At 45.7% G+C, this 19,145-nt stretch overlaps 1 protein-coding gene across 3 annotated transcripts in view; it reads left to right on the top strand.

The window, feature by feature from the left end:
* The first annotated feature begins 102 nt into the window (after positions 1–102).
* The window catches only part of trim62.1 (tripartite motif containing 62, tandem duplicate 1), a 28,437-nt gene continuing 9,394 nt past the window's right edge, over positions 103–19,145 (top strand). The window contains exons 1-3 of one of the 3 annotated variants that reach the window (XM_060070205.1): positions 103–333; positions 1,254–1,812; positions 17,508–17,603. In XM_060070205.1, coding sequence (XP_059926188.1) covers positions 1,405–1,812; positions 17,508–17,603 — 504 coding nt within the window. In that variant the 5' untranslated portion in view covers positions 103–333; positions 1,254–1,404. Of the gene's footprint in view, positions 338–1,253; positions 1,813–13,932; positions 14,849–17,507; positions 17,604–19,145 lie in introns of those variants that run through there. The other 2 variants (XM_060070204.1, XM_060070206.1) reach the window with 2 other exon arrangements.

The raw sequence follows: 19,145 nt of genomic DNA, 5'->3' as shown, positions 1-19,145 counted from the left end.
GAGGTAGTCAGCTGAGCTCAATTGCGAGCGATGGGGTTGAGTCTGCGCCGTACCATTATCAGGTGAAGACAGGATCCACATTTCCAAGATTTTCAACTATTGAATCCACACTTTATTTTACAGAAGGAAGAATGTTAATTATTTATGTTCTCTAATATATTTTTAGCATATACATATTGATAAGGTACTCGTTGTTACCATTATTTATAAACATTATTTATGGAAACACCCATTGCTCAGACAGTTGGTTTGTTCTGTTGCCGCTGTTTGTTGTTCCTCTTCCTGAAGGAAAAATCAAGCGCTGGGACTGCCCGTGTCGGCATCTGTGAGCTGGTGAGTTGAGTTTATTTTATTGTTTTCATTGATGACTGGTTGTATAATTTGGTTGAAAGAAAGTATTTTGCGGTACCAATGTTGCCAGTTAGCCAAGTGTCTTTACTGTCAAAAAGTACAAAAAGTGTTTTTCCTTTATTTAGTGCCTGGCATCTACGTGTTGTGGTCCGTAGAAAATGTGGTGTCGTGGGTTGGCTCAGATGTAACATTACACTTAGGAAACAGCAAGGTGCAACGCGCCGGTTAAAATGCAGTCTTGCTAAAACGGGGATAAACGTTTGACGCTTCACGATTGGAAGCTGCTTACTCTTTTGAAAATACAATACTTGTCGTTTTGAGCAATTAAGGAATCTGTCAGTGGTCAGGACAATGAGAGCAGGAGAGGTTAAATGCGGCAGGTGCTCTCCTAGCCTTCTGTATGGGACAGGGTTTCAGAAGTAAAATATGCTATCCTTTCATGGTTTTCATGATGCTCTTTTACTTCTGGAGAAGGACGGTGTCAATCAATTGTTACGACCTTTCATTTAAATAATGTCACTGCAAGTTTTTTTTATATTCATACAACCATAACGTGAATCGAAGGTATCTGAAGTTTGGATCCACAGATCATCTGACATTGCCTTGACAAATCGCAGTGAACTTTAAATTCTCTAGTAATCCTTACTTCTTAATCCATTTAATGGTAGCATACTTGTGGAGTAAAAATGAAAGACATAAAAGCTAAATAAAATAATAAAATCACCAATGTTGAAAGAAACGACATGTAGGTTAAAACAACGCTAAATTATGTATTCTACTTTGATAATATCAACCAGATGAATTTGCAACAGCTAGGACTTCCTTAAATGACTTCCTCATATGCAATGACATGTCATTTAAGGGATGGATCAGCTTACCTACCTTTTTGTTTATATTCTCAGCAGAGCTATTAAAAAAGGAGAAACCCCCTGATTCTCCAGAAGTCCAGCAGTCTACCAAGACCAAACTTAAAGAGCTGCATAAGAAGCCAAGGCTATTCTGCATCCGGTAGAGCTGTCTGTTTTAGATGCGACCCGCTCTCTGCGTTTGCTAATGGCTTGCTGTCTGAAGGACGAGCTGCTCTGCTCCATCTGCCTGAGCATTTACCAGGACCCGGTCAGCTTCGGCTGTGAGCACTACTTCTGTCGGAAGTGCATCACGGAGCACTGGATCAGACAGGAGCCCCACGGAGCGCGGGACTGTCCGGAGTGCCGGCGCTCCTTCCCTGACCCGCTGCTGTCGCCCAGCCTCAAGCTGTCCAACATCGTGGAGCGCTACTCGGCCTTCCCGCTGGACGCCATCCTCAACGCCCAGAGGAACTCGTACCCCTGCAAGGACCACGAGAAGGTCAAGCTCTTCTGCCTCAGCGACAAGAGCCTGGTGTGCTTCTTCTGCGACGAGCCGGCGCTGCACGAGCAGCACCAGGTGACCACCATCGACGAGGCCTTTGAGGAGATACAGGTCAGTGGGGGGACTTGTTTTTGTGTTATTTTCCTTTTTCTTTTGTTTTATCACCTCAAAAACCTTTTCACCTATTCGGGAAGAGAATCCGCAGGGACCTCACACTATGATATTATAATGTTAGTATATGTTTTAGTCCCTGGGTCATTTGTATTCGATCCTGTATATTTTGTGTGGTTTAATGTTGTGGTTTATTTAAGGTCCTCCATTACATTTTTTATCATGTATATATGTGGCGAAGCGGAACAGTTTTTTCTGACTGGGCTTAATTAATGTTATGCTGACAGGTCGAGTAAAACCCCTGGTTCCAAGTATTGGTTCACTCGCATTAACATAGGTGCATCATTGATGAGCCATTTACCTTGACAACTGCTCCAACAACATATTTCTTTGAAGGATGTTGGCTATCAAATTTCAGGTCATGTATTTACAAGAAATGGTAACGCAATTGTGGGAGTACATTTAAATTTGTTTGCTTCAAAGACGGAACTCTCATCGATACCTGTACGATTAATCATCATTCCAATGGACATACCATGGCATTTACATTACATAAAGTTCTATGTATTTATCTGATGGTTTTGCGACAGTGACGGCATACATTTTCAGAATCATTTTGAGAACATGAAATCAGCAAAGCCACTGCTATTAGCTGCAGCAATTACTAAGTGCCACAATATAGAAACAGCAGACCGAATTGTATTTCTTTATTTGTTTTTCATAAGACAAGATGCATCCTGAATAGATGAGTTTTCAGCCTGCGGCAGAAGACAGGTTGGGTGTCTGCTGCCCTGATGTCATTGGGGAGGAGTAAGCCATTTGGCACTCCTGTAGCCTAGTAAACGGCTTCCCGTAGTGTGGGAGAATTCGGGAAGGTTGTAGTCCAGCCGGGAATTCGGCATTCTGGACTACAGCAGGGGACGAATGGCACATGCAGGCCTACCAGCGGGAAGTTCTAGGTGCGAGAGGACAAGTGCCAGGAACAAAACCTGGTTGGCCTTCTGGGTGAGTCGAATAGACGTATCCTCCTGATGTCAAACAGCCTGAATCTGCAGGAGCGGCTGGTCGCAGCAATTTTGGCAGCGAAGTGCATCTGGTCATCCAGGGTGAAACCAAGATTCCTTTGTCGCAGCCGCAGGCGCGACAAAGTGGTCGATATTGATGGAGAGGTCTTCGAAGGGAGATGCCTTCTCTGGAATGAGGAGCAGCTATGTTTTGTCGTGGTTGAGCGTCAGATGGTGTGTCGAAAATCCACTGGGAGATGTCGGCCTGACGCTTAGAGATTCATGCTTCTACCTGGGCTTTAGACCGGGAAAAAGGACCGAGTGGGTCATCTGCATAGCTGTAGTAGGAATGGTCACGTGGTTGAATGACAGAACCCAGTGACCAGGTTTACAGACAGAAGGGGATGGGACCCAGTACAACCCTGAGGGACCCCAGAAGAGAGACTAGAAGGATGATCAAAAGGCTATGTTGGCTATACCATTCAGTAACTTTATTGTTATCTTTTTCTCAGAATATTTCAAAATCTGTTCGTGAACCATTATCCAGAGCTTGAATTTATGTATTCGGCCCGGCCTGGTTTTCAATTGTATTGCGCAAAAAAGTCTTATTTTCTTTCAACTGATCGCCAACTAAGATACTCTGCAGCTGTATCATGGCCAACCTTGTAAGGGTGTTTTAGCAAATAATAAAACCTGGTCCACTGCTCCAATGGAGGACGGCGAGGCAGAGGTTTGGATAAGAAACAGACCAACATGTTTATGGTTAGAAGCGCTTTGAACATTTTGGCGTGTTGCTCGACTCCCCAAACCAAAGTCGGGAAAGGAATGGGCTTACATTGTAATCTGCAGCTCCTAAAAAATGCACACACGATCTCTATTAGGACAGAACACAATGCCGTATAAGTACCATGTTTTTGTGCAAATATTATCAGGTCATCAAAGAGGGTGGGAGATTGCATTTGTACAAAGTCATATTTGCTTACAATTCTGACTGCATGTTGGAAACCCGAGAAAAGGTCAACACTGTTCAATCTTTGTGAAACACAATTAGGTCTGTTGCTTTATTTTTGGACGGAACAGCAATATGCTGCTTGGGAGTCATTTTCAAGGCAGCGATTTGGCATTATCTGGTGCGGCGGGAGGCTTCTGCAGTGAAGCCCGGCAGTGGGAGTTCATCTGCAAACAGTCATGTCCCACCCCCCCCCTCTGCCCCCCAGTGAAGAGCTTGGCACACGAGCACTTCAAGTACTTCTAGGGCTTTTCTATGCAACTTCTTATCCAGCCCATTGGAAGACTAAGTTGGAGATAAAAACGCTGTTCTAAATGACTTGTGACACTGTTAGCACTGAAGTAGGAGCACAGTGAAACGAGTTGGCAGAGGTGTTCCCGTTGTAACTAAGTGGTCCCCGTATTGAAGGTGTTAGATTATTATTTTTTTGTACAAAAAGTTGAAGAAAGAGAGGGATGGGATGAGTCGGGATCACTCGCGAACTTAACTCTTAATACTACCGTGCATATTTTCTAGACTTTTGTTTTTGATCTACTTCACGAATGGAACCTACAATAAACTCGAGGCAGGTTCTGTTGCTTGGCTGGGACCCTCCCTCCCCCTAAACACTTGACCGGACTTCCTAGTGGGGAGCCGGGCTCGTCGTTATCTTCACGTTGTCATTCTCATATTGCCTTAAAAAAGCTCAATATAGGCAGGCGGAAATCACCAGATGTTGGCAATGTTTTTCATTATCCCAAATGTTGGGTGTTTTCTATGTCAAAAAGACTTACCGACCAACATTCAATTCTAAGAAACTATGGAGATAATTGCTGTTTTTCCTCTATTCTGGTTTAGAAGGTAGTGCTCTGTTTATTGATTTCTTCCGCGTGAACCTTTTTTTTTGGTTTCTGAGGAGAAAACGCTTTGTTATTGTTTACACATGTAAACCATCTAAGCAGAGTCTGATGCACGTTGTTTATAATAAACCTTAAGACTTTCACAACTAACACCATCACCCACACCACTGTGCCACTTATTCTTCTCACCATCCACCATGGGTACAGAATGTATATATATATTATATAGAATATCACTAGTGTATGTTGATGTTGCGGATACATATACATATGCACACGTATCCGCAATATCAACAGGCACCATATGCACCCTGGTTTGGCTTATTGTTTTGGATTACAATGCAGATCCGTGCAACAGTGCATGCCAATAGAATAGTGTATCGCTGCTATCTATTTAGAAGCACGGTCCAAGCATTACAACTCGATATTCGTGCACGCTGAAGATTACATTTGCACAGCCAGTGTTCTGTATTCCCCTAGCGCGGCTGATGCTCGGTTCTGCTGTCGTGAGCCCAGCTGTGGCGCGGCGACTCAGCCTTAAGTGTGTGTTGACATTGCATTTGTCGGACGGCGGCTGATGAATCCAGGCTTTGGCTTTCACTCTGGCAGGGTGTAATCTTCTTAGCCTGGCATGCTACTCCCCTGACCTCTGACCCCTGTGGGTATCGCTTTGCCCCCCCCCCCCCCCTGATTCTGTCATCCTTTTGCTCCCAAGGGAGCATCTGAGGCCAGAACTGATGCGTCAACCCCCCCCCCCCCTCCAGAGTTAGTGCATGTTGACACAAGGGACTTTCTCACTATAGAGGATTTAAATGTGGTTCATGTAAGCTTTTCTTTGTGGCTCTTCCATTTGCTCAAGGAGAGAGATTTTGTAATATTAGGTTTTGACATGTGTGTGACAAGTTAAACCAAGACACCTCAAGAATCCACCTTCAGATCATTTGTACTTGAGTTCAGTTGTGAGTGTTATTATGTTTGTTCTACAAACAAGGTCTATTTTTGGAATCCCAAATGACTAAATGTAATCATGAGGACTCTTGATTGTCATGGTTATGAGTGTTTTACAGAGGGCTTGGAGATGACATTGTCAGCATTTCCATTTCCCTAGGAAACCTCTGTTCCTTTTTGCCATGTCATTAACGGCTAACTCCAGAAGGAGTTCCAGTCCCTCGCTATCCAAACGTATACGGTCGTACTCCACAGTGTGATTGCAATAACACTATTACTGATGTTCAGGCATTGTGGACCCATGTGAATTACGCTTATAGTGTAATTCACAATTAGTATGTCAATTACAATTCAATAAAAAGGTTTTAAAATGGTATTTTACAGCCCAATTCCTAGTTTGGTTTAGTGGAGTAAAATACCGGTCAGGGTTGTTTGCAGCAGATGGCTGCACTGCGCTGATGGTTGAACTCCATACTCTGTAAGGCTGTTGATGTAGGAGGTCAATCTGAGGGAGCAGCTGTGACTATACTCATGATGAAGGAATGCCTTCATACCGCGAGCTGGAGTTGAGGAGCGCGCAACTAACATTGAGGCTCTTTGTGGAGCTATTTGATGATCTCGCAAGTTCACATTCTGTTTATCGTGCAGATCAATCTGGCCTTCAGCCAGTTGACAGCCTCTCCCAAAAATGTGGAAATTATATTACAATCAGCAAAATGGAGAGGGAGTTTCAGTCCATAACGAAGCATGGTGCGCAGCAGTGTGCTGAAAAACAACAACAACAATGGCGGTGCCAAAGGAAGGGTAGAAAATGACAGCAATTAAAACTTTCATATGAAATAGAATAGACTGGATAACGAGATTAACATTTGTCAGAGCAGATGTTTTTGCCTTGCTTCTTACCAGATTTGACAGCAACATCGGAACAAGAGTGTCACTCGGTTATTCAGTCTGACTTGACTGGAGTTTTGTGAACTGCCTAAGACCTCGCCCATTTTCGAAATTCAATTTGCTGCCCAGCCAAGGTCAGACCGATGTTCATCGCCAAATGCACGCTTGAATATCTGGATGGTCACACGAGACTAACGGGTAGCAGTCCTTCTGTGAGCAGGCTGTGGTTCGCTCTCGGTCAGAGCTCCACCCACACAGTTTCCTGCTGGTCTGTCCTCAGCACACGGGGACCTTGCTGCTGCTCAAAGGACAACTTCAAGGGCAGCTACGGATGCTTTCTCTTCCGTGGTGTGGGCCCTGGTCACCATCCCCCAGCCGCTCCGTTCCTCTCCACTTTGCACTCTTGGCCTGTCTATTCTTTTATTTTAATCTCCTTCTAATTCATAAGGTATGTGCATCGTTGAATGCCAATGACGAAGCTCTCACACACATTTATTTCCCACACACGCATACACGTGTGCGCCGACTACCAAATGAGTAAAGCCATCTCGCCGGTCAGCCAACGTGGCGAGGCAGGGAGTGCATGCATAAACAGAGCTGTGGGGAAATGCAGATGTGTCATGTTCTATTAAAAGGGAGTTCATCCATTTTCTACCCCCTTCTGGGAAGATGCAGTGGTGGTGTTGGTGTTGGTGGCACTGCTGCCGCTATCTCCTGGGGCGTTCCAGACAGGAAAGGACTGGCCTAGGTACTGCTAAAAGTCCCTTGTGCCACCCTTCCCTCCCCTGTTTGTGGACACATCACAACACAGAAAACAACCTATAGTCCCCCGTGCCGTTGCAATTCTACGTTATTTTGTGCTCCATAGATAGATTTGATGACCTCCGGTTGTTAATGTTTGGTAAATCATATTCTGTGGTAGTACTGTAGTACTGTGGTGCAATACAACCGGTTTTTATCATCCTTTTTATTCTGCGTTGACTACATGGTTGCATGACTCTTTTAATTGATCTGCCTGTTTTTCTCCATAACTTCAGCGAACCAATTATTTTCCATCTCTCTCCGTTCTTGTTCTATTGTGTATGCGAAGATCAATATTCCAACCAGGCGACGCCATTGAACATCATTGAACGCTCGCAAGATCTGTAAACCGTGCGATGACTCATCCCCCTTTTAGAGCGCATTGTACCCTTTTTAATGACAACAATGGAGCCGTTTCAAGCTGTTCCACCTGTGGGGTTGCCATGTTTGCTAAAGAGAACTGGTCTAGGCAGGCCAGGGAGGCGGAGATGAGGGCTTTCTAGGTCATCGTGATCATAAACGAAAGTGGAAGTAGGGCTGCAGCTCGTGATGGCTTTTCTTGTGTACTTTTATTCAGCCTGTTACTGGTGACCTGCACCAGTAGTAATGTAAACAGACCTCTGATCTTGGTTTCCATGAAGACTACATACCAACTGGTATTCCAAATGTGAATAAATAACTCTTTGATCGCAGATTGACATTGGAGATGTCATCTACAAAGTCTAACCTTACTTTCCAAAAATATACCTATTAATACATGATTAGCATACATGATTAATTGCAAATAACTGATTTTCATTTTGCCCTGGCAGGGACAAGGCTCTGGCTTCCCTCTTGTTAGATAACTCTGCCCCAGTACATTGCCAACTGGTTGGATATGACATACCATTCAAGTTATGTTAGGATCATCAACAAAAGATTAAAAAAAAAAAAAAATATATATATATATATATATAATGTATTACAGGATGGTAATCCACAGAGAATATTAGCAATTTAAGTCAATTTGTCATTCCACCTTTTTTATTTGTGGTTCACATTTTCATTGCCTTGTAGTTTTCCGTGGCTGCCTGTTCTGTCATGCAGGTTAGATTCTAATCATTCTGATTGGCTCTGCATAGCCGGTCCATTGGACTTGTTACTCCGTCTACAACTGTCTTCCCTGATTAGCTGGGGGTATTAGACCAGATTAAAGAGCATTGTTCCACGGTCCAGGGAGAGGGGCCAGTTCCGGCCCATATAATCACTTGTAATTCCCTGTTTCCATGATTCGCTGCAGATGAATTAATTAGACGTGCTGCTGATAAGAGTCTTCTTTTAGTGCTTCCCATCAGCGGGACTTAAATCACACCCTTCAAGTAGCCTGCTCAACGGCAGCAAGAGGAGACGCAAGGAATTTTGAAGAATGTGTGTTGTTTTTGGTTTTACTGCCTTTCTATGCCTCCACGTGTCTTCATGTTGGGTTGCCTCATATTGATAAGCATCCTGTAGGAAGTCTGACTTTCCCTGCCCTCTTTCAAAGCATTGGCTCCTGCACAACCATTTCTGTGTGGACTCCAACCAGACATCACCTGCATAGGATTACTATTAGAAGTTTAAACTTAAGTTGTTATTATAATCTTATATTTAATTAGGTATCCCATGTGCTATAAATGAAACCCAATCAAAAGGACCTAATTACATTAACACAGGTAAAAAGTTATAATATTGATGATCATTAGAAAAGACATAACAAAAATCAGGTAATGCATTTACATGCTTTCTCAATGCAATCTCATTGATGTGTTTTCTAGCTTAAGCTAAAGACCTGAAGACCATTGGATCCAAAAACATTGAGATAAATAATAATAATAACATCTTGGTAGAAGAAAGGCACATGGCTGTGCAGTCATTTAATCATTTGAACTTGTATTGTGTAATGTTCCTGAGCAGGGTAAACACGATGACATACGTACTAGGTCCAAATTCACAAACCAATACTATTTGTTCATACGAACCAGGTTTAAACAGTTGAAGCCCTGCAGTGTCTCATGGGATATCGTGGCCGTTTCATCTGGTTTCCGTCATGTTGGAGTGGAACCACGCGTTCCCAGGGAATTGTCACCTACCAGTTCTGCTCCTTTGTTTATATTTTACTAGCTTTTTTTGGCTTGGTTGCTGGCACAGCCCTAGATGTATAATTGAATAGTAATGCGTGGATGACTGAGCAAGAATCAGCAATGACTGTTGTCGGTCCGTAATAATATGTTTGTGTACCATATGAGGGGAAATCTTACAATCCAAATATTTAATTTAGCAGCATTGTCCCTCACTCGAGGGATTGAGATAAAAGTTGATGCAGACATTTTATTTGGCCGGCTAGTGAGGCTGAATACCGGCCAAGTGTTCATAGAGACGCACGCACCCACACCGGAGCATGTCCTATTGATTTTTCAGTGTGCCAAATGTAAAAGGTTGACAGAGAGAGCTATTCGACTCCCAATTGGTCCTCGGGGGACATGTCTTCTATGAGGTGGTGGGTATGAATCATGAATCAGAATCAGTCATGTTTTCTCTTTTTCCAATAAACAACTTGTTGACTTTCCAAGGATTGCATAATCCTAGAGGGCGTTCTTCAATAAAGATGACATGGCCAGGTTTTGGGCTTATGTGATCCTCTCCCTACAGTCAAGCAGATCTGAGGGTCATGTTTGGACTGTGTTAGCTGAAATAACAAACCTTCATGTGTGCTATTTCAACAAGCCGTGTTGTGATGGTGTGCAGGCTAAATTCAGAGGTTTAAGGTTTGGCTGGAAGTTTACCTGAATTATCTCCTTCTCTACTTATAGCCTTGAGCTGTTGACCACTTTATTTAGTGATTACAAAAGTGATGCACCGAGAGCTGCTCTGTACAAACCTAATATGTAATACAAGATGAACAAATTCCAGCCCACCGTCGCCCCTAAATTCCTCTTTTATCAGCTGCCTGTAGGGATGATGCATGTCCCCCCCCCCCCCCCCCCCCCCGTGTTTCAGGCCTAGCAACGGACCCCCTTATGATTAATGGCGTCTTGGAGACGTGTTCGTAGGTCTGGATACTGCTGGTGAAACCTCCCTCGCTTTCGGCTCCACTTGGAAGGAGTGGCTATGAAAGCTGTAAGAGATTCAGTAAGCGGCTGCCTTCCTCTGTGCCCATGCAACAAGTCCCCCCTGCTTACCTCATTTTCATTAAGCCCCTCACATGGGCTCATACCAATGCCACATCTCGGGGCTTGTTCTTCCCTAATTATTAAATGTACCGCGGGACCTGAGTGACCCGGCTGTCATTTTAAATCCTGGTGGCTCTCCGTGGGTCCCACGTCCCCTGACCTCGGCGGACTGCTGTGCTAATGGTCCGACAACCCCCTGCCGCTGTACCACATCCCTGAGTGCATGTTCTCATTGTTTTTGCAGCACACGCATGTGTGCCCCCCGGAGCATCACAGAGCAGCAGAACGGAGTGGAAGCGCTCCGCGGTGCAGGTTCTTGCGAGGACACCACGACCTCCCTCCCTGTCCTTCGCTGTTCTAGAGCGCGGAGCGGGACGTTGGTAACATTCATCATTTACGTGACATGGCCTACATTTCTGCGGCCGGGGCTGGCCGGTGGCAGTGAGGCGGTGGTTCCTTTCAGAGGGGCTTATACAGTGCCTTGATGTCTGCTGTTAATATCCACAAGCTCCCGGGCCGCACTTCATTATAAGCTCAGACAGCTGTCGTCGTTTTCAATGTCGTTTTAATCATAATAATTAATTACCATGCACCACCTGGGGCTACACCTTGGTCCCACCAAATGAAATATATTTGTGCTTCCCCTTTTTTATTTATTTTTTTGCCACGTTGCCATTGGTTTATTCATTGGTCGTATACATGCTTCGTGTTACTGTTCCACGTTATCTGGAAAGCAATCCGGCTTAATCAATGATAATCCCTTGTGCTTTCAGTGTGTTATTTGGGCTCTTCAGCTTCTTTGGTTCTACCTGATCCAGCTGCCTTGTCGGCTACAAGAATGGAATGACAAACATCAAGGCCACCAAATCTCATACTTGGTCGAAAGAGATTTTTTGGGCGCATTTGTAACCTTGTAGTTCTACCATCGCCTGTCAACAGAAATGTCTGTGTAGACCTGTGGCAGTGATGCTCTGCCTATCGAATGTACATTGAGGGGGCTTCCAATAGAGCTTGCTTTGGATAGTTCTTCCTATTCAGCTGTACTGATATTTGATGAGGACATAGTCAATGTCATTCAATTATACTTATATTTTTGAGAACACCTAAAAAGTAAAGGGGTACAACTTAAGATTGGGTACCTTGCCACATCAAATGTATTCTATTACCGTGCTGCGGTTCAACTGTACCCGAGCATATAGGCCTTGTTTAGACACAAGAGTCTGCGGTTGTATCGTTAGTGTTGATTAACATTAGCCGACTGTCAGACAGTTGCTTCTTCTGCTGCTTCTTGTGCAGGCAACCGACTGCTGTATAGTTTTAGGAAGCATACAGTTTCCAAAAGAACCGTGCCTCATTTATGACCCAATATTCTGTATTTTTACACTTTTTTCTTTTAGTTTCTGGGTCACAGATATTGCACGTTTAAGTTATTTTAACCCATTTTCTGGGGTATCAATATGCATTTGAAGATATGCTGATGATTCGCATGTAGTTCCTTACATTGGGCGGCGGGTTCGTTATCGTTGAGTTCCCTTCACTTCCATCACAGCGGTTACCATGAACCAATTATTTTGTTTTGAAGATCGACCTGCTAGCTTCACTGATTCATACCAGGCATGTAGTGAACATATATCTACATCAAGAGACTATGTCGTCTGTGATTTTTGTCAGCGTAAATATATTCCATCGCATCCCCATTCATTCTGAGTAGCTATCTTTAATGCATTAGATATGCTAGGAAGTCCCATATAAATGCTTTCACTTTTTTAAGTCGTGGTAATATCAAGTTGAGCATATACTATATCATAGTGGCTTGTTGCCTGTTAGAGGATCAACCCTGGTTAATATTTACTGAGGCGGGGGGACAAAAATAATAAATCAGCTCTGCAGAGTTGCATGAGTGGGGATTAATAATTAAACATGTATATTACCAACCTTGGAGTTACTCCGTGATCGCTAGAGTTCTTGTAGAAACTGACATATGTTAGAAAGCAGCTGTACTTCTCTTCCCCGAACGAACGGAGGCCTACCGGCAGAGAGGGCTGTGGCCTTGGTTGGGCTCAGGTGGCTGCCTCCGGCTCTGCTCTCTGTGGGCCGGTCTGATGGCAGCTGCTGCAGCAGCATCAGCATCATTCTACCCAGAGCTCTGGGCGGATGCTGGGGCAATAGGCCCTGAGCTGCTCTGGGGTGGTGGGTAGCACAGCTCCGGCGCTGCTCCAAGGGTCCTCTCCATTAGCGCACACTGGCACATTTCCCTGTGTAAACTCATTTTGTTTTCATGTTTGCCCTGGTCCCCGTGAGGAGGTGATTGCCTCAGGTCCAGAACCATTGAATGTACCCCCCCCCATTCGGCCAAAGGCTTACCTAAACACAGTGCCCCCATGCTCCCTATAAAATGCACATGGAAATGTGTTTTTAGGAAATGTGTTTTTTCTGCTACTTGTTTGACTCAGCATTTGACTTTCATCCATTCAAATGAGGACATGCGCACGATGTTAACAACTGTTTAGGAAAGTCATGTCAATATTAAGCTTAAACTCCCAACGGTGGCTGGCATTTTAGATTCCAGTCCAGTAAGACACAGTTTGCTTCACTGTAAAAGCAAGCCAGCCGGTAAGGACAATAACCGAGGACTAATACAGCTATATACATTTATTCCGTCCCGTGCATGGCCTCACACAAACCCTTCCTCCACAACTTAAGAATGTTACTGAGCCTGATTATTCATCTTGGTTCATTCACTCTGGGTAGTGATGGTCTGGTGTCAGCTCAGTCGGCATTAAATGTTAAAGAAAATAAATCTTGCCCCTCGAATTGCCATGACCATGCACAGGCCGGATTTCAGCTGCGTCCCCCACGTGTGTGTGTGTGTGTGTGTGTGTGTGTGTGTGTGTGTGTGTGTGTGTGTGTGTGTGTGTGTGTGTGTGTGTGTGTGTGTGTGTGTGTGTGTGTGTGTGTGTGTACATTGGCTTAGTCTTATTAGAAAACAAGCCACTGTGTATGGAGATTTCAGTGGGAGATTAGAGTCTGTCAGCACATAGACTTTAATCTCTAGTTTTCTCTGCGTGCTGTTTGTATTACATTCTCTGCCTGTTTGGGAACTCATGCTCCATGCTGGGTTAGCTCCAATCCACTGAAATAAGGAAATCGGAGCACGATCTCGATGTATCTTCACTAATAAAGCTAAATTAATTGAATACATTGTCTATGCAACTTTTAAGTATATACAATACATACTCTTGTCTATCTCCATGTTCTTCCTGTATCTTTGTTATCCTATTAGCTTGAGTTGTTCACTCTCTATCTGACACCTGGAATGACCGACAAATCCACATTCTATACGTGTGTGTGTGTGTGTGTGTGTGTGTGTGTGGTCCTTGACTTGCGGTAGGCCTTTGTCATCCCGGTGGTGAGTCCTGTCCCCGGGTAAGTGGGTGGTGTGAGTACGGTCGACTGAATGACAATAAGGCAATAAAGCCAGGTTAGCGGAGGCGGCTCTGCAGCTGGCTCCCAGCCCACCATCATCACCTCCCAGTCTACGGCTCCTGACACTATCACGCTCCGGGCCTATGGAAGGTCAGGCTTTACTGTGCTTGTGAAAGACACTCACAGGGTGTTGAGTGAGTTAAGGCTCCTGCCGACAGGTTGGGTAACCCTGTGATAAGCAAGTGAATTCTGTGGTGGGTTTGCATTATTTATTTATTTTGACTCGGGGGGAATATTTCCAATTCTACACACACAGGAGGTTACCTATTCAGAAAACCTTGAGCGTGGCCTTTGACGAGAGTTTTTCTAGAGGTGGGTGTGTGGGAGAGATTTGAGGCTTTTCATTTCTCAGGCAGCATGTTGTGTGCTTCTCGTCTATATCAGGGCTGGCAGTTTGCAGCCAATATCCCTCCTTTACCTCCTCAATGAGCTGCTGAATTTAATAAAGCTCGCAGCTGTGAGGAATGTTGGGGAATTTTAAGCCGTGAATGAATATTTGAAGAAAATCAAGGATTTTTTTCTTTTGCAACGGGAAGAATAGGTGTGTGTGTGTGTGTGTGTGTGTGTGTGTGTGTGTGTGTGTGTGTGTGTGTGTGTGTGTGTGTGTGTGTGTGTGTGTGTGTGTGTGTGTGTGTGTGTGTGTGTGTGTGTGTGTGTGTGTGTGTGTGTGTGTGTGTGTGTGTGTGTGTGTGTGTGTGTGTGTGTGTGTGTGTGTGTGTGTGTGTGGATGGATGGAGTCTTGAGGTTTAGAATGCCACAGCTGTGTACCCTGCAGCGGGACGCTCTGCAGAAATGTCAGATCAGAACACGGTTCGTCGGATGAGACGGCGGGGCGGAGCACTCCACCTACACTCGGAGCCCCCTGATGAGGTGGGTTAGGTCGAGTTTAGACCGCCCCCTCCTTCATTGTGATGCCACATAATGAAGGTTGGTGGGCCTGCGATGCAGCTTTGCTATGGTTTATATTAAGTATTAGCAATGGCTCCCAGAGTCGCAATAAATTCATGAAAATGGCCCCATTATTTTTAAAGATCACCCCATACAACACACTATATTTCCACTATGGTTAAATTGCTTGCACTATACATGTAATTGTCATTTATATTGTCCTTTCCGCTGTGATTTAGAGAAGTATCTATACCTAATGTAGATTCGAAAGATGTTTCAAATTCAATAAACACTTATCTCTCTCCGACAAAAGGTTACTAACTATTTGTCATCTTAACAAAGCAACCCCCCCCCCCCCCCCCCCCCCCCACGCTGTAGTGAAAGTGAAACCAATATCTGAGCAGGCTTTTTCCAGGACGATCTTATCGGAGATTGAATGCCGCAGAAGAGCAGCATGTGTTCTCTGCCAGTGTGCCAGGACATGTCTATCTTAAACCATGGGAGCATTCCATCACCTCGTGCAGACAGGAGCCGTGATCTGTGGCGAGTCTTCACATTCTCCTGCATTCTCCACACTGCACTCTCTCTCTGTATCCGTATGTTTCTCTGTCTTTCGGTCTGTTTCTATCAGTCTCTGTCTCTCTGTATCTATCTTTCTCTGTATCTGTCTATTTCTCTCTCTCTGTCTTGGTCGCTGTCTCTGTAATATTAGCATGTAAAGTCATACTTCCCCACCCATACGCTGGACCATTATTTTTCCTTGTGCTCTGTCCTTGAGAAACTAACAGGGCATCTTTCTTCAACAGCACATGTTTTCGCTGGACATTGCATTATGCATAATTTCTAATCGAAGAAACCGTTTCATGTAACTTATAGACATTAACTCGAATGGCACTTGATTACCCCAACCACTGCCAATACCACCTTTTAGGTCGCATTTAAATTTCTTCAGTTCAAATAGAATTGGATGGGGTTAGGGTTTGTGATGATTTTGGTGAATAAATTGATTTGGAGAAAGGCCGTTCAACACTAGTTGTCTGTAAGGGTGTCCCTGGTTGATCCAGAAGGCTAGGCGGATAAGATAGCGATTAACAAGTTCTGTCTTGAAACTATAAAGGTAAAGGTGCCAACCTGTGTTGCACATCCTCCATTCAAATGTCCCCGAGCTAAACGCTACATGCGAGACGCCAACTGCCAGAGCTCAGTCAGTCACTCAGCGAGGCTACACGTCAACATTCAAGCCCTGGAATCAAATGGGTCAGGCTGCACTTAAAAGTTGTGTTCAGTGGCCCGTTTTCTTGCAGGGCCTGCATGGGCGCCGCTGTGCTGAGCCCGGACATCAGAAGGCACCTATAAGAGCCCGGGGGGGCACCTAGAGGGAGATTCTCTTGATGTGACAGCAGACTACCCCAGCTACCTGGCGCAACCGGAGACTCGTTCTACCGGCCTCTGCTGGATGACGACGCGCTGTGTCTGACCCTGTTCATTCCATGCCTCTCGTTAAAAATCTAAATTCAAATGTAACGCTTTGGGAACTTCCATGGTCACATTCGTGTCCAACCACATCATGATAACCTACCACTACTCTTTGAATAATGTATAGGTCTACCTGCGTTTGTGTTTGACGGCTGTCATCCATTTTAAATGAGAAGTAAAGCCCTCATCCGGTGGTTGAGCTGCTGCAGAGCCCGGTTGCCTTCGGATATCCAACATGCAGCTATTAGTCAACTTGGAGGAAGAACCGTAATAAAGAGTGTGAAAACATAATGCAATCATTTGCATACGGAGCGGGATAAGTATAATCCCATCGCTGCATTGCAGCAGCCATGCATCTGGAGGTACATGCTAACACCAGGTGTGGCTACTGCAACCCACCCAGAAAAGAAACCGATCTGTGGATTCTCTGTGGGCCCCTGCCCTCTCCCCGGGGTACCTCAGCCTGTTAATATCAGGGTTGGGGACGCGACCGCTGGGCTGCTGGCGCATCTCTAAATAGATCTCACCTTGATCAATAAGTCCATAGGAGCCTGTTAGCTGGAAGGTATCAGAGGGACCCCCCCCTCCCGCGGCGCCGCAGTGCCTCTGATCTCCTGGAGGAGGGCAACCTTCAAGAGTCCCTGGGGAGTCTGTTGACCTCCCATTACAGCACAAATGATCTGCAGAGAAAGACGTCTCTCACACCTGCGTGCGTGTATGACCCTTTGCTATGGTAAATGTTTAAGGGACGGCATTTATATAGCGCTTTCATCCAAAGCGTTATCAATACTTCCTAACATTCACCCATTCATGCACACGTGCACACACAGACGGCAGTGTAAGCCACGCAAGGCGACAGCCAACTCGTCAGAGCATTAAGGGTTAGGTGCCTTGCTCAGGGACACCTCGACACTCGGGCAACCTCGCGGTTACCAGCCAAGCTGCTCTAACTCCTGAGCTACTGCCGCCCCCCACTATGCTATGGAGATTTTTTCTCTGTATTGTATTACGTTTTTGAGATTGTGAAGCTGATAATGAATGGAGGTCACTCACGGAGCACAGCGCGGCCAGGGCGTCATTGTGTATGTAAGGAGGGGACGGCGGGGCCGCGCGTCGGTGCCAGATGCTGACTCGGTGTTCTCTGTGTGCGCTTTGTGTCTTGCAGAGGGAGATGAAGGAGCAGCTGGCCACCCTCCAGGACAGCGAGCGAGGACACACCGAGGCCCTGCAGCTGCTCCAGAGACAACTCACCGAGACCAAGGTACCCGCCCCCCCCCCCTCTTCCGTCGGCGCCGGAGCGGCTCGACGGCTCGCAGGCGGGATGTTCCACTCGTTTAGCCGTTTAATATACGCTCCCAGGCGGTGCCGCCGGGTTGATGGGAGAGCACGTGGTTGCCAAGCCCTCCCCACAGCGACACCCCGTATCTGGGGCCGGGTATTAGAAGGGAGCCCGTCACACTGTAGACCTGGATAGATGGATGGGTGGGCGGGCATCAGCCGGAGCGCTGCAGAGGAGCAAGGTATTACCAGAAATAAGCAATCAGGTTTCTCCCTGGGAAAAACACTACCTAAACAACAATCCTCTCTCTGAGAGAGCCGCTTGACGGCTGACTCACAAATTGCTGTGATGGGGTGGGAATATAGAGTGAGACGTTTCCAATGCAGCCTTTTTAATCACTCTCTCCCTCCATCTCCCCGCACAAATCTGAAAATTGGTCTATCGAGCGGGTCTTTAATCTGTACTTCTTGTTTTAATCAGCAGAGAGAGTGAGCCTCCAGTCAATACGTGGCAGCCTCTTGCAATGCCCCTTAACACCCACGCATGTGTACACACACACAGGGCGCACACGCACACTCGCATGCACATAAAAGGGCACACACGCAAACACACGCACGTAAACACACACACGCATGCACATACGCATGCACATGCACGCACACGGGCACGCATTTCTCAGCCGCAGATCTTATCGTTCTCCTGTAGCGACACTGAAACCACAGAGCAAGGGCGGCTGCTGGCTGATTCTGCCGTCAGTGGTATTTGTCATTCTGGAGTGCATCTGCTCTCTTTTTATTCTCATTCTTTCTTATTTTCTCACTCTGTTTCGCTCCTGCTCTCGCTCTCTCTCTGGCTCTTCCTCCCCTCCTCCTGCTCAGCTCTACCTATGTCACCATAGCCCTGCTCCTGTGTGGTCAGTCTCTGTGGACACTGCTGCAGTACACCAGCCAACCAATAGGAAGCCAGACCTGTCCGCTGACATTGAATCAATCCATCTCATTATGGGGGTGCATCATTTTATTTTGTGTGGGGTAAAATTGTGTGTGCGCACATAAAAAGATGCTCGGCATTGGAAAGTCTGGGCTCCCTTTGTGTTTAGGGGAGCTGACCAGACACTATCCTGGTGCATTCAGTCCTCGCTGCCAGAACTGCTGCAGTCTCACAGGTTGCAGACGTTCAGCGTTCACATTGTGTCCATCTTGTAATGGGGAAGGCATGTCAACCTACTGTACATGCAGTTTATGGAGGGTCTTTTGAGTAGTTGAAATGGAATTGTGTTATTCTTCCTCTTTGAAATGAAAAGGGTTTAACGATACACCCTCGCGTTCAAATGTATGTTGAGGGGTCGGCTCGACCCACTGATGCTCTGACCACATAGGCTATGCGATCGTAGCGTCCCAGGTTCAAAGCCGATATCTTGACCTATACTACACGTCATACTCCCTCTCTTTCATCCCATTGACCTGTCTCTGACTACTTTCCTATCCAGAGGCAAGCTTCTCTACAACACCAGGCAACCAGTGC

This window comes from Gadus macrocephalus, chromosome 13 (assembly GCF_031168955.1).
Source record: "Gadus macrocephalus chromosome 13, ASM3116895v1".
NCBI lineage: Eukaryota > Metazoa > Chordata > Actinopteri > Gadiformes > Gadidae > Gadus > Gadus macrocephalus.
Note: the sequence above shows the minus strand (reverse complement) of the source record. Positions and strands in the feature narration are given on the sequence as shown.